The 14,977-nt window shown below is 33.8% G+C and overlaps 1 protein-coding gene across 1 annotated transcript; it reads left to right on the forward strand.

Annotated features, from left to right (window-relative positions):
• The first annotated feature begins 1,388 nt into the window (after nt 1–1,388).
• LOC104901757 (isocitrate lyase) lies at nt 1,389–6,631 on the forward strand. Its single transcript, XM_010689361.4, has 4 exons — nt 1,389–1,563; nt 3,929–4,781; nt 5,120–5,872; nt 6,225–6,631. Exons 1-4 carry the CDS (start codon nt 1,534–1,536, stop codon nt 6,320–6,322), a joined length of 1,734 nt encoding a protein of 577 aa, XP_010687663.2. The 5' UTR covers nt 1,389–1,533; the 3' UTR covers nt 6,323–6,631.
• The last annotated feature ends 8,346 nt before the right edge of the window (nt 6,632–14,977 follow it).

Here is a 14,977-nt window from a genome sequence, read left to right on the forward strand (position 1 = left end):
AAAATTATAATTACGCTGAACATAGCTCGGATCTGAAAACTAGTTATTTTACTATAAATCTGCTTTCAAACCCATTCAATACATGGAATGCAATTAATTATAATATATACTAGTGATACTCTCAATAATAAAAATATCTCCATGAAAATAAGACCGTCTTAAAAATTTGGAGGCCCCTGTGCATAAATTGTAAAATTATAACCCAAGCTTTATTTTGACCCTAAATATAAAAAATTTATGCATAAATTGTAAAATTATAACTATGCATTCTACAAAGTATATCATTGCTAAACTATTTTTGACAAAATAAAGCTTGGGTTTGAACAATATGGCTAGAGAATCATTAAAATCAAAACTCTTACGGCCCGTTTGGTAGTTGGTCATAAATGGTGGGAATGGGAATGAATTTGTGTGTAAATTTGTGAAAAATATCATTGTTCATTCCCATGGTAATGCTAATTTATCCTAAAGTGTCCACTTTCCTTCTTGAAATTTCATTCCCATCCAATACCACATTGTAGGTGGTAATGAGTGCTAATGAAAATTGTTCCCCTTGAAGACAAAAACACAAGTTTATGAGTGAGATTGCTTGCCCATAGAGAAAAAATGTCTCCCCATGGAGATTTTAAAGGTACTTCCCTAATAAAATTACACTTAAAATTCATTTTCATTACCGCAATTTATTAACGACTACCAAACGGGCCGTTAGGGTATAAATATTGGTAGTCGTAAGGGGAGTCTTAAGCAAAGGCTTTGAGAGTCTTTAGCAAAGACTATGCATGCAATAATGTTGAAAGAAAAAGATGAGAGTCTTGAAGTGAGTTTGATAATCAAAGATTCCATCCAAGACTATGACATGTAAAGAGTTAAATTTCTAACCACTTAAAAGTTAACATTTATCTTTTTTTTCTTTTTTTTTTTTGTAAAATCAATTTAATATATAGTCTGGGGAGAGCCTGAGGTATAAAGTATAGAATTAGAATGATTTACAGTGAGTCTGTAAAATTAAAAAATAATGGAAAACTAATGTGACACAGTCTGAAGTTTGAAGTTAAGTCTGAGAGACCCTCTAAACAGCAGAGCTCTATACTGTTAGTCACTTTGCACGCCTAATTAGACGACCCTGCATGAAAACATTCTCTAGATATATATACATGATAATTTAATTTGTAGATAGTAATAGAGTCAAAGCAAGGTGTTTGTTCTTATAATCTTATCCTTGAGTTCCGTAATTAGTTGAATGAAGATATATTGGTTTTTTGTGTCCAAAAAAATAATAGAAGATTTATTGGCCTTTGTTCTTATCTGCAAGGAGCATTGTTTTTGCATGCCATGCTGTCAAATAATGGCGTGTGTGTCATCTTGATGTTCTATAAATGAGACATGGGAAGAAGCTATTGCATCAACATTCATCCTAAACTTATTATTCATCTCTTCCCTTCTTGAGCTTACTTGCTTTGTTTCCACCTACATAAGTTTACTTTGCTTTAATTTCCTTTTTCCTTCAGTTGGCAACGCATATTAGGTGCAGCAATGGCTACAACTTTCACAGTGCCTTCAATGGTAAACATGCATGCACATTTTCTTTACTGATTTTTTAGTTTAAATTTGTTAATTTGATTCCACATTTAACATTGTTGCAATTCCTCCGTTTTTTATTAATCGCTACATTTAGAAAGTCATACATATTAAGGAATAGAAGAGAGATAAAGATAGACGACAAAAAAAAACTCATTTGATGAGGATATAAATAGAGATAACATATTCCAATAACTAGATATATCACCATTAATATAAAACTCCTATATAAGAGAAATGTACCATTAATAAATGAAGCGTAATCCCCAAAGCATATCTTTAAACTAAATATTTTTTATTATATATTAGTAAAAAAATTTAACGATTGAATATTAGTAATGTACTAATTGAGACGAAGCAAACAAGACCTCGTATAACTATATTTTTCTTATATATTGAAAAAAATTGAGAAGATTCTCTCTAAATATTAATAATGTCAAGATTTTAAATGAGAACGATAAAAAAAACAAAGGGAGTATTTGCTATGCAAATTCAAATTTAATTTAAATTATAAATTAAAAGCGGGCACTAAATTAGAATTAGTGCAAACATAGGGCGTAAAAAGGAAAAATTATGTCCAACATTGTTACACTACATGAATAATTTGCTAATCATCACTCTGATGGTCAGTTTATTACGTAAGCGGTAATAGATGATCACATAACGTGATGAACTTTAGTGGAACTATGTAAGAGAAGTATCGTGTTAATGTTTATGATTATGCAAGTTTATCTTGAATATGTGTTGTTTATCACAAATTTTCATTACCACCTCTCAAAATGATAGTGAAACGTTGTATAGGAAAAAGATTGATAGAGAATTTATAACACTCCGTCTCTTTGTTTTATTTTTTATTCTTGATCCATTGGAGCCACAAAATACAAAGAAGGAGAGGGGGATTTGAACCTGTGACCTATCATATATACACATTATCTCAATCTTAACTATTAGGCCAAAACATTCTTGATATAACACTTCGTCTCTTTATAAGTATAATATAAATAAAATAGATATGATGTAGAATTTCCTGTATGATATTCATAATCATTTCCTATATATTATTATCTAATAAAAAGAGATGGTAAGCTTATAACTAAGCATAAAATTATTAAAGAAAATTAGAATAAATATGGTATACCCTTCATTTTTTGCTTGTGATTGGGAGTACATGTTTGTTCACAATATTCAAGAATAAGCTTAAACTTTTACAAGAAATTACTTTTTAAAACAAATGCAACAAGAATATACTTATCCTAAGTGAGTAGTAAATCATTACACTTCTAAACTATTAATTGATTAGTAGTCCTTGAAGTTTGAAAAGAAGTTAAATGGATATAACGATAGAGAATTAAATTTGGAGTTTAAAATAAACCAATAAGCATTGTTTGTCGCGGGTGTATAATAAATTAATTGTGATATCGCTTGATTGTTATTTAAAATAAATCACTCTTAAGTCAAAAAATGCTCACTGTAATATAAGGATAACTTTGTACCTTATATAAGTCACTTTGATATATGTGAAAAATGACACCTTTAAGACAGGAAGTTATTCCATTCAACATTTTATCTTAAAAGGATCATTTCTATTTAAGTGATTTATTCACAACAAAAAATTATTCATTTTCACACTAATTTATTGTGTACCCGTCTCATTTAAAAATGTGTGAAGATAAAATTACAGGCCCTTATAGATGTGTGGTAGATGATGGTAATCTTATGAAGAAAATCATATGTCAATATCTGTAGTAGTGGATGCTAACCTCAAATGAATATTATATTTTATATGTTCATGTCTTAAAGATATACATTGAGCACAATAACATTTTAATTGATAATATCTATATTACAATATGTTAGTAAACGTTTAGGATTAAAGTGAAGTATCTAAATAATGCAAAATCAACGTGTTATAATCTTTAGATCAGATGAAATGTTTTCCTTTATAAACTTTAATTTCATCACATGCATGGACATTGACACGAGACTTGCTTTATAAAAATTAATTTTACCAGCTATCAAACACATTGCTAGTGTTAACAAGTTTTCTTGAATTATATTATTTACAAATAAAATATGTTTGCCCAAAATAAAATTCAATAATGGATTTGACACAAAACGAGTATTGGTAATTAACATGCATGTAATTGTATTCATTCTCTATGTAAGGTCTGATTTTACTTTTGGATCCTTTGTTTATTGATTGAATTCGTTATTGGTATCTTCATAGATTCATTTCAAAAAATTATTTGATAACATAAAATTGAATGAATTATATAAAAGCTTTCAAAAAGTACTCCCTAGATAAAATTGACCAGTTCATCATTTTGTACCATGTTACATATGTGGACAGATAATGGAGGAAGAAGGTCGATTTGAAGCAGAGGTAGCAGAGGTGCAATCATGGTGGAACACTGAGCGATTTAAGCTAACTCATCGCCCATACTCGGCCCGAGACGTAGTATCTCTTCGTGGCAGCCTGAGGCAAAACTATGCATCAAATGATATGGCCAAGAAGTTATGGAGGACCCTTAAGAGTCACCAAGCTAATGGCACAGCCTCTCGAACTTTTGGTGCTTTGGACCCTGTCCAAGTTAGCATGATGGCTAAACACCTCGACACAATCTATGTCTCAGGGTGGCAGTGCTCCTCCACCCATACTTCTACCAATGAGCCTGGCCCTGACCTCGCTGACTACCCCTACGACACAGTCCCTAACAAGGTGGAACACCTCTTCTTCGCGCAGCAATACCATGATCGAAAGCAAAGGGAGGCTCGTATGAGTATGTCTCGCGAGGAGAGGGCTCGTACACCTTATGTGGATTACCTTAAGCCTATTATTGCTGATGGTGATACTGGTTTTGGTGGTGCTACTGCTACTGTTAAGCTATGTAAGCTGTTTGTGGAGCGCGGTGCTGCAGGGGTGCATATTGAAGATCAATCTTCGGTTACTAAGAAGTGTGGTCATATGGCTGGTAAGGTTTTGGTTTCTGTTAGTGAGCACATTAACCGGCTTGTTGCTGCTAGGCTCCAATTTGATGTGATGGGGACTGAGACCGTGTTGGTGGCAAGGACTGATGCGGTTGCTGCTACTCTCATTCAATCTAACATTGACACTCGCGATCACCAGTTCATCCTTGGGGTAACCAACCCGGCTCTTCGTGGCAAGGGCCTCGCAGCTATCCTCTCTCAAGCCACTAATGCTGGTAAGCAAGGGCGGATCTATTATTTGGTTTTGTGTGTGTTTGGATTCAATTTTTCTATCTTATTATTTCGGTATCATTTGTGTGACACCTTGTCTTATTAGTTGATTTTTGAAAATGTCTAGTGCATTAAAGTGTGATGGGTCTTATAAACTATTATAATCAATAAAATAAAGTCGTATGTAAGCTGTATACAAATTGTCGGACAAAAGATTTTGATTTGTCTTTTAGAGAAAAAGAGGAAATGAAAACAGCTTATAGTATAAATGTATAAGCTATTCAAATACATTTTGAAGTATAATTATGTTGTTCAATTTGAAATCTTGAATTCGCTCGTGCAGGTAAGTCGGGGCCTGAGCTACAAAAACTGGAAGACGAGTGGCTAGCTGCAGCCAAACTGAAGACCTTCTCTGATTGTGTAATTGATGCAATCAAGGGGCTAAGTAACATCAACGAGATGGAAAAGACTAGGAGACTCAATGAGTGGATGAACCACTCAAAGTTTGAAAAGTGTTTATCCAATGAAGAAGCAAGAGATGTTGCAGCTAAGTTAGGTCTCCAAAACCTGTTTTGGGATTGGGACTTACCAAGGACTAGAGAAGGGTTCTACAGGTTTAAAGGGTCTGTAGATGCTGCAATTCTACGTGGATGGGCTTTCGCTCCCCATACCGATATAGTCTGGATGGAGACCTCAAGTCCTGATTTGATGGAGTGCACCAAATTTGCTAGTGGGATGAAGGCGAAGCAACCAGAAACGATGCTAGCGTACAACTTATCGCCTTCGTTTAACTGGGATGCGTCTGGAATGAATGATCATCAAATGATGGACTTCATTCCTAAGATTGCTAAGCTTGGATTTTGCTGGCAATTCATTACACTTGCTGGTTTTCATGCTGATGCTTTAATCATTGACACTTTTGCTAAAGATTTTGCTAAGAGGGGTATGCTGGCCTATGTTGAAAGGATTCAAAGGGAGGAAAGGAGCAATGGAGTCGACACTCTCGCACATCAGAAATGGTCCGGTGCTAATTACTATGATCGCGTGCTTAGGACTGTTCAGGGTGGTATCACCTCAACTGCTGCCATGGGAAAAGGCATAATACACTATCCTTACTCATTTTAGTTTTTGAAAGTATACATGGTAACCAATACAACAAATTGTTTTTTTAACATAACTCTTAACTCATCGGGAATTCTTCAAATACTCCTAAACTCGGAACATCACAATTTTGCTGACTTTAAAGTTTCCGAAATCAGGGTTATTTTTGAAGATATCGAAATAACGAAAAAATGATTTTTCATGAGCGAAGTTGATTTTTGGAAATGGCTAAGTCAGGGTAGACTGTAGAGCACAAGTTTATCATAGATGATTTTACTTGTATAATCTTTTTACAGATTTATATTTCGTGTTAATAATTTGTTCTTTGTGGTGGTTAATTTTGGCAGGGGTTACTGAGGATCAATTTAAAGAGACATGGACTAGGCCGGGAGCGAGTTCGGATATGGGTAACGGAACTGTGGTGATTGCTAGGCCAAGGATGTAAGGCGACATCACAAGTATGGGTGAAGAGATGGGGAGGAGTTGATAAAGAAAAGTATGGATAGTAATAATTGAGTACCAGTTCCATATCAAATCAGCAGTTTGTTAAATCATTTTTCAATTATTGGCTATATGATTTAAAGCCCATATTGATTAGAAGGAAAATAATGTTCCATGTTCCTAAGTAATTTCCGATTGTTTGGTTCTGTTTTCAAGTGTAAGATGGATATTGGAAATGCTAAGCCCATGTATGATCATTATTACATGTTGGCAATTCGGATAAACAAGTCTGATTCGTGTTTGGTTTCGTGTTGATTTTGTGTTAATTACAAAGGATTAGATTATACTTCCTCCATTTCTTTTCAATAGCTTTACTCTACCGTTTTACGTTTGTCAATGTAAATGTTTGAACGTTAATATCTCTAAATTTACATTGTAAAAAGGATTTTTTGTGGGGGAATGATCAATTAAATTAAAATAGGTTTTTGCGGGAAAACAACACTTAAAATTTTTTTGGAGGGAAGGACCAAATAAAATACTTCCGTTGGCAACTAAACACCACATTACAGTTTTCAAGCCAAATTGTTAACTTTCCGTCGTTGATAATTGGTTTTCCCCAAAACCTCGGTTTTTTTTTTTTGTTTTGTCAACTCACATTCTTTGTTTTCTCCTCTTTCTTTCAGGAGATCCCATGTTTTTCGTCTCTCTAAAATCTTCATGTCGTCGTCGTTTTCTTCTCCTTCTTACCCACTTCTCCATCTTCTCACTAATTAACACACACTCTCTCTCTCTTCCTCTCTCCTCACTTACTCACATTGTTCCAGATTTTCGTTTACCAACAACAAGCCTGATTTTCGATTTGGGTCACCCGTTTCTCCTCTACGAACTCGGACGAGTGCACTTGCTCCGAGCTCTCTAACTACTACTACCCGCTCTGAGGTTCAAGATAAGAACTTTAGCTTCAATAAGATTAGGGAAATTGGGGAAATTAGGGCTTTTAAATAGTATGAAGGGAGAAAAAAGACAAAACAAAAAAACGAGGTTTTGGAGGGAAATAAATTGTCAACGCCGGAAAATTGATAATTTGGCCTGAAAAATCATAATATGGTGTTAAGTTGCCAAGTGAAGTATTTAAATTGAACCTTCCCTACAATAAAAAAAATTATGTGGTGTTTCCCGACAAAAATCCTATTCTAATTGGTCCTTCTCCGTAAAAAAAAACCCTTATAAAAATTATAAAATGTTGATATTCCAAAAGTACAAATCGAGATAAATCAAACAAGATTTCATGACTATAATTTGCAAATAGTGTGGAAACTCAAAGTATAACCATCGAAAACAAATGGAGGGGGTAGTTACTTCATGACTAACCGTAATCGACATGTCATCTGTTTCTGGTTTATTCGTGTCCGTGTGGTATTGTGGTTTCATTCGATAAGTTTGTTTTGGGTGCAAACTGTGCTAGTGTAGAATCGATGCTAAGCACACTGCACATGTGGGCAATGACATAGGAAATGTTCGCAACTGCCAAACGAAAGCTAACCCATGATTCCATGAATGTGGCCACAGAACAAACTCTACAATCGATGTGAGCCTTAGGTCGGTCTGACATGACTTTGCTGGTTGGAAAAGAAAATTCTAACTGTTAACAATGGTAACAGAATCTTGTTACTATATACTTATTTAAGGGGTTGCATAATTAATATTGCCACTGATGAAAATTGGGTTTTATCTTACCGCTGGTTTGGTAAGAGACCATAAATAATGAGAACGGTAATTAGGGATGGGCAAGGGTAGGGTCTGGGTAGGGTCCAGCCGGACCCTAGACCCGGACCCTAAATTTTTTTGCAGACCCAGACCCGGACCCGGACCCTAAGGGTCTGAAAAAATTGGACCCTGACCCAGACCCTTAGGGTCTGAAGGGTCTAGAGGGTCCAGGCTTAAATTCTTTAATTGGCCAAATTTTCAGCATTATTAATATCAATAATCATCTGAAATTCGCATGACACAAACACAAAAAATCGCATGAAACAAACACAAGAATTTGCATGAAACAAACACAAACATATAAATTGAAAAAAAGAAACAAACAAAAACTCATAAACTGAAAAAAAATACGAAACAAACACAATTCACAAACATATAAACTGAAAAAAACAAAACAAACATACAAACTAAAAATAACGAAACAAACATAACTTACATAAGAGTTCAGAATGAGTGTTTTGGTGTTTTAGTTTAGCTATTAGTCTTTTAGAAAATCAGTTTGTTTTTTTAAAAAGAGTTAAAATGTATATATTAAATATGTTTAGGGTCTAAGGGTTGGGTCTGGGTAGGGTCTGGGTCCAAATTTTAAGACCCGGACCCGGACCCTAAAAAATTTACTTGGACCCAGACCCGGACCCGGACCCTTAGGGTCTGAAAAAGTTGGACCCAGACCCTTAAATTAGGGTTGGGTCCAACAGGGTCCAGGTAGGGTCCTGGACCCATGCCCATCCCTAACGGTAATGCATTATAGTATAAATTTGTACTACAAATACAATGTTATTACCTATGGTACTGCTACTTCATCCCAAAATATCCATTTTTTTCTTAAAAACTCATTACCATCCATTACCACTTGGGAAGCTGATATTGGGTGGTAATGGAAATTTATAAAGGGAAACCCATGTTATGTGATAAAGTTATCATTCCCATGGTCATTGACATAAAAACTTTTTTACACATTTACACTATATTTCGTTATTATTACAGCTATGTATGACCATTAACCAAACGGGTCGTAAAAGAAACAAGCAATTGCAATGGACAATTACTGATTTCATTTCTAAAACAAAGTTTTATAGCATTGGAAATTGTAGCAATTGGTCTCCTGCCACATTGTGGATATAGTTATATCGGCAACTTTTTATGCAGTGACGCAGTCTTGTTGCTTACTTCTCTGTTGCTCCTTTTGTTGATCTCTTGCTGTACAAATCTCAAGATACGATCATACGAGCCTGCAATGACCTCTTATCTTCTCCAAACTCATTCAATCATCTTTCGACAACCCAACAGTAGATGAGTGAAGCAAGAGTTATGATCTAACAGAGCCTTATTCAATAGCAAGTTAGTTACTCAGGACTTGTGAAATTGCATACTTCTCATATTATTGTGTAGTATATATATATACATTATTGTGTAGTATATATAGATTATTGGGTTGCGATCAAATGAGAATACCCCTGTTAGAACACATATTTATATAAGAACACTTTAAAATTTAGAACACAAACATATTTTTTTAGAGCATGAAAATATAATCAATACATATACATATATACATGTTCTGAAATATGAAGCTTATGTTCTAAAATATTGAAAGCGTGTTCTGAATTATTTCAAACATGTTCTGAATTATTTCAAACATGTTCGAAATTACTTTAATTATGTTCTGAAATATTTCAAGTATGATCTAAATTTTTTCAAACATATTCTAAATTTTTTCAAACATGTTCCATATTAATTTAATTATATTTTGAAATATTTCAAGTGTTTTCTAGATTTTTTCAAACATGTTCTGAGATATTTTAATTATGTTCTGAAATATTTCAAGTGTGTTCTAAATTATATTCAAACATGTTCTAAATTATTTCAAACATGTTTCAAAGTATTTTGATTATGTTGTAAAATATGTCAAGTGTGTTCAGAAAATTTTCAAACATGTAATGAATTTCATAACATAGATTACATCATTTTAGAACATGTTGCTCATTATTTTAGAACATGATATACATTATTTTAGAACATGATATACTTAACCTTTGTTTTTAGAACATATTCAACACTTTTTAGAACTTATGCAACACATCTATTAGAACAATAATTTATATAACGGTTTTTTCACCAGTTACGCCTAAGGTTTCACAAAATGCACCAGGTATCCTCGTTGTTTCGAAAATTGCATCAGATGCCCTTGTGATTTGCATAGATAGCACCAAGTACCCTTACTAACTAATGGTGTTAAGTTTCCGTTAGCTTTTATGGTTAATTAACCCATTTAACCCTAATTAAACCATAATTATATCTAATTAACTAACTAAATCCTAACTTCTAACTCTATCCTAATATTAACCCCCTTAACTTCAAACCCTAATCCCACCACCACCTAGACCTGTCAATCAGACCAATCGGATCAGATTCGGACCGGACCAATTCAGATCGGACCGTTTTCGGATCAAGTTACATTCGGACTGGGATCGGACCGTTTCGGATTGGGTCATCGTTCGGACTATTATTTCGGATCGGAATCGGACCGGACCAATTCAGATCGGACCGTTTTCGGATCAAGTTACATTCGGACCGGGATCGGACCATATCAGATCGTTTCGGATTGGGTCATCGTTCGGACTATTATTTCGGATCGGAATCGGACTACGGTGGAATGAATGGAATACTTATGCTAATGATATTTTTTTATATAAAAAATGGGTAAGTTTCGGGTATTTCAGTTCAAAGTATAATAGAAACCAATAATTTCGGATCGGTTTACCTTCGTGTCGGATCAGTTTTAGATCGGATTGCATCGGTTATGGATCGGGTAAGATTATATCGGATCATTCGGATTTCAGATCGGGATTCGGATCGGGATCGTTTCGGATCGGGACCGTTTCGGATTCGGATCAAGGTTCAGACCGTCTCGTTCGGGCCCAGATCGGACCACGGATCGGATATTTCGGACCGAATTTTCGGATCAGGACCAACTTTGCCAGGTCTACCACCACCAACCCTCCCCCACCTCCACCCCCGCAGCACCCCCACCCCACCCCCTCCCCATCCCCCACACCATCCCCACAGCAGCCCACCACCCCCAACCCACCCCTCCCCCACCCCTGCAGCAGCCCACCACCCCCATCGAATTTTGTCGAATTCCCCCACCCCCGTCGATTTTTGTCGAATTCCCATCCCCCACCCCCGTCTATTTCAACCAAGCGACCCTACCGTTGCCGGGGGAATAGGGGTTCTCTTGTGTCGTGTGTATTTTTGATAGAGGAGAGGGGAATCCAACAGGGGTAAGGGAGGTGGGGGTGGTGGGGGAAGGGTGCTGCTGTAGAGGGTGGGGAAGGAGGGTTGGGTGCTGGGGTAGATGAGGAGGGTTGGGTGTTGGGGTGGTGGGGGAGGTTTGGGGGTTAATATTAGGGTTAGGGTTTCGGGATAAAGTTAAGGGTTAGGGTTTAGGATTAGAGTTAAGGATTAGGATTAGAATTTAGGATTAGGGTTTAGGGTTAGGGATTAATAATGGCAAAATGGTAAATAAAGCTAACGGAAACTTAACACTGTTAGTCATTAAGGGTATTTGGTGCATTTTATGCAAAACACAAGGGCATCTAGTGTACGTATTTTTGAAACAACGAGGGTACCAGGTGTATTTCGTGAAACCTCAAGGGTACCTGGTGAAAAAACCGTTTATATAACACTACTATGATTTTTAGAACATGAATTTCCAAAGTTTAGAACATGAATTAACAAAATTTAGAACATGAAATAACAAATTTCAGAACATGAAATTCAACCTAAATAAAATCGAACTCTAGAACTTTTGATGAAGAATCTGTTAACCTTGGTAAGAACCTTTACTGAATTCATGGAACTTTGTTGATTTATAAATGAAATTTTTTGTTGAATTTTATCTTGAATTTGGTGGAGTTTTTTTAGGAGAGAGAATGGGTATTCTTGAGTAGTGAAAATTGTCATCTTGAGAAAAGAGAACAAACATGAATTCATTTTAAATAAGTTGAATCTTTTATCAATAATTTCGTTGCACTTGCGAAGAACTTGATTGAAGTTGAACATGGAGCCTCAACTAAGTTTATTTCAGTAAAGAAAATGGGTGTTCTTGAGGAGAAAGAATTTAGTCTTCTCTAGAGGAGAGAGAAACGAAATAAATTTGTAGTTAATGAATGCGAGCCAAATACATTAAAATTCAGAAAATTTAATGAAGAGTTTAATCAATTTTGTAAAGAAATTGGTTGAATTTGAGTTTGAAACTTTAATGGAGTCTTTTTTAAAAGAAAACATAATTTCGAACATATCACTTAATTTATAGAACATAGGATTCTCACATAAAAGAATGTTCTCACCTAAATGAGGTGTTCTCACAAGAGTCTTCCCTTGACACGGGTCAGGATCTAGTGAGAATGAGTTATTATATGAGAACATATATCTTATGTGAGAACATATTTATGTTCAGAACATACACAACTCTTTTTAGAACATATGCAACATTTTTTCAGAATAATAATTTTTAGAACATATGCTATGATTTTTAGAACATGAACACGTATTTTTACGTAAGAACCTAATCAACACATATACATATATACATGTTATTAAATTTCAAGCGTATGTCCTAAATTATTTCAAGTATGTTCTAAAATTATTTTAAGTGTGTTCTAAGTTTTTTCAAGTATGTTCTAAATTAATTTTAGCATGTTCTAAAGTATTTCAAGTATGTTATACATGATTACAAGTACATCCTAAATTAATTACAATAAAATTTTAGAACATGTACACCATTATTTTATAGAACATATACACTATATCTTATATCATATATAATAACTTTTAGAACATATGTCATACTACATATGTTGTGAGGCAAACTCATCTTATTTCATCTTATCTCATCTCAACAAGCTTTAAATTGCTACTTAGCAATAACTAATCATCATCTACCATATCAAATGATCGAAATCATGTATAATCAACACAACTATAGCAATTATATTAGAACACAAATTTTCAAAGTTAGAAAATGAAATACAAATTTTAGAACATGAAATACAAAATTTTAGAACATGAAATCCAACCTAAATAATATTGAACTTCAAAAATATTGATAAAGAATTCATTAAACTTGGTAAGAACCTCTGTTGAATTCATGTCACTTTGTTGATTAATATATGAAGAACTTTGTTGAATTTTATCTTGAATCTGGTTGAGTTTATTTGAGGAGAGAGAATGGATATTCTTGAGTAGTGAAAATGTTCATCTTGAGAAAGAGAACAAACATGAATATAATCCAAATAAGTTGAATCTTTTATGAAAAATTTCGTTGCACTTGTGAAAAACTTGATTGAAGTTGAACTTGGAGCTTCTAAGCTAAGTCTACTTAAGGAAAGAAAATGGGTATTCTTGATGAGAAATAATTAGTCTTTTAGAGGAAAGAGAGAGATGAAATAAATTCATAATTAATGAATGCAAGCTAAAAAGATTGAATTTCGCAAAATTTAATGAAGAATATAGTAATATTTGTGAAGAACTAGGTTGAATTTGAGTTTGAAACTTTAATGGAGCCTTTTTGAGAAGAAGACATAATTTGGAACATATCACTTAATTTATAGAACATAGAATGTGTTCTCACATAAAAAAGTGTTCTCACGTAAAAGAGGTTTCTCACAAGAGTCTTCCCCTATATATATATATATATATATATATATATATATATATATATATATATATATATATATATATATATATATATATATATATATATATATATATATACACACACGCCTGTTGTAAGGTATAAATACGTTTTATGACATCTTGATGGCATAAAAATATAACCCACAAAACCCCGGCCAGTTAACCAAATTTACATAAGAATCAAGGTTGGTCTAATTGGTTGAACACCCTCTTTCCACCCTTGTAACAAAGGTTCGATTCTTGCTCCTTTTAAAGTGAGATCTCTAATACCCCTACGCAAGGGATATTCATCTTACCTTATAAAAAAAAAATCAACTAAATTTAAACAGGTAGTCTTTATTCTACTTTATGTCCCTCCGAATTTCCTTTATTTTTTGTCGTACTACGGGAAAAAGAGATACGAAACGACGTAATTATTTTTGTTAATTGAGGGCACAATTATAAAAGAGGATAGATACCAAGTCCTTCCTTTGTTCTTATATAATTGAGATTACTCTTATGACTTGTGAAAATGAGATTCTACTTTTTCATGTACCTTTTAAGATTATTGGTTCCAACAAGATAAAAAAATGCAACTATCTGCTCTGACTGAAAAGAAAAATCCATTTCATATACTGTACAATAATTATCCTTATAAAAAATAAAGTAATCCCAAAATTGTAAGTAACCTATAATATACTTCCTCCGTTTCTAAATAAGTGCAACATTTGCATAGTGTTTATTATTCACAGTTTAAACTTTAATTAGCTTTGGTGATTTAAATTTTAGGAAAAACATAGTCATGTGGACTCTTGTTAGATTTATCTGAATGTAAATTTTTTAATATCAACTTTTTATAATTTTTACTTATTGATAATTGAATATATTAATGGTTAAAATAATGCATTGGCAAACGTGAAAACAAGAAGTGTTGCACTTATTTAGACATAGAGGAAGTATTACACGAATTATTAGAATAGGCGGTCTAATTTTAACATAAAATTAGACGAATTTAAGACTGAATTTTTCTAACAAGTGCATTCCATTTCACTCTAGCCCAACATTATCCTGAATTTTTCTTTTCTCCTTCCTTTTTTTTCTCGATTATCGAACTATAACTTAATAAGTAATCCCTAATAATTTTTTAGATAAGTAACCCAACCGAGGACAAATGTAACCCCCACAACTTATAATAATTCTTTTTATGTTAATA

Source organism: Beta vulgaris, chromosome 8 (assembly GCF_026745355.1).
Source record: "Beta vulgaris subsp. vulgaris cultivar EL10 chromosome 8, EL10.2, whole genome shotgun sequence".
In the NCBI taxonomy this organism is placed as follows: Eukaryota; Viridiplantae; Streptophyta; class Magnoliopsida; order Caryophyllales; family Amaranthaceae; genus Beta; species Beta vulgaris.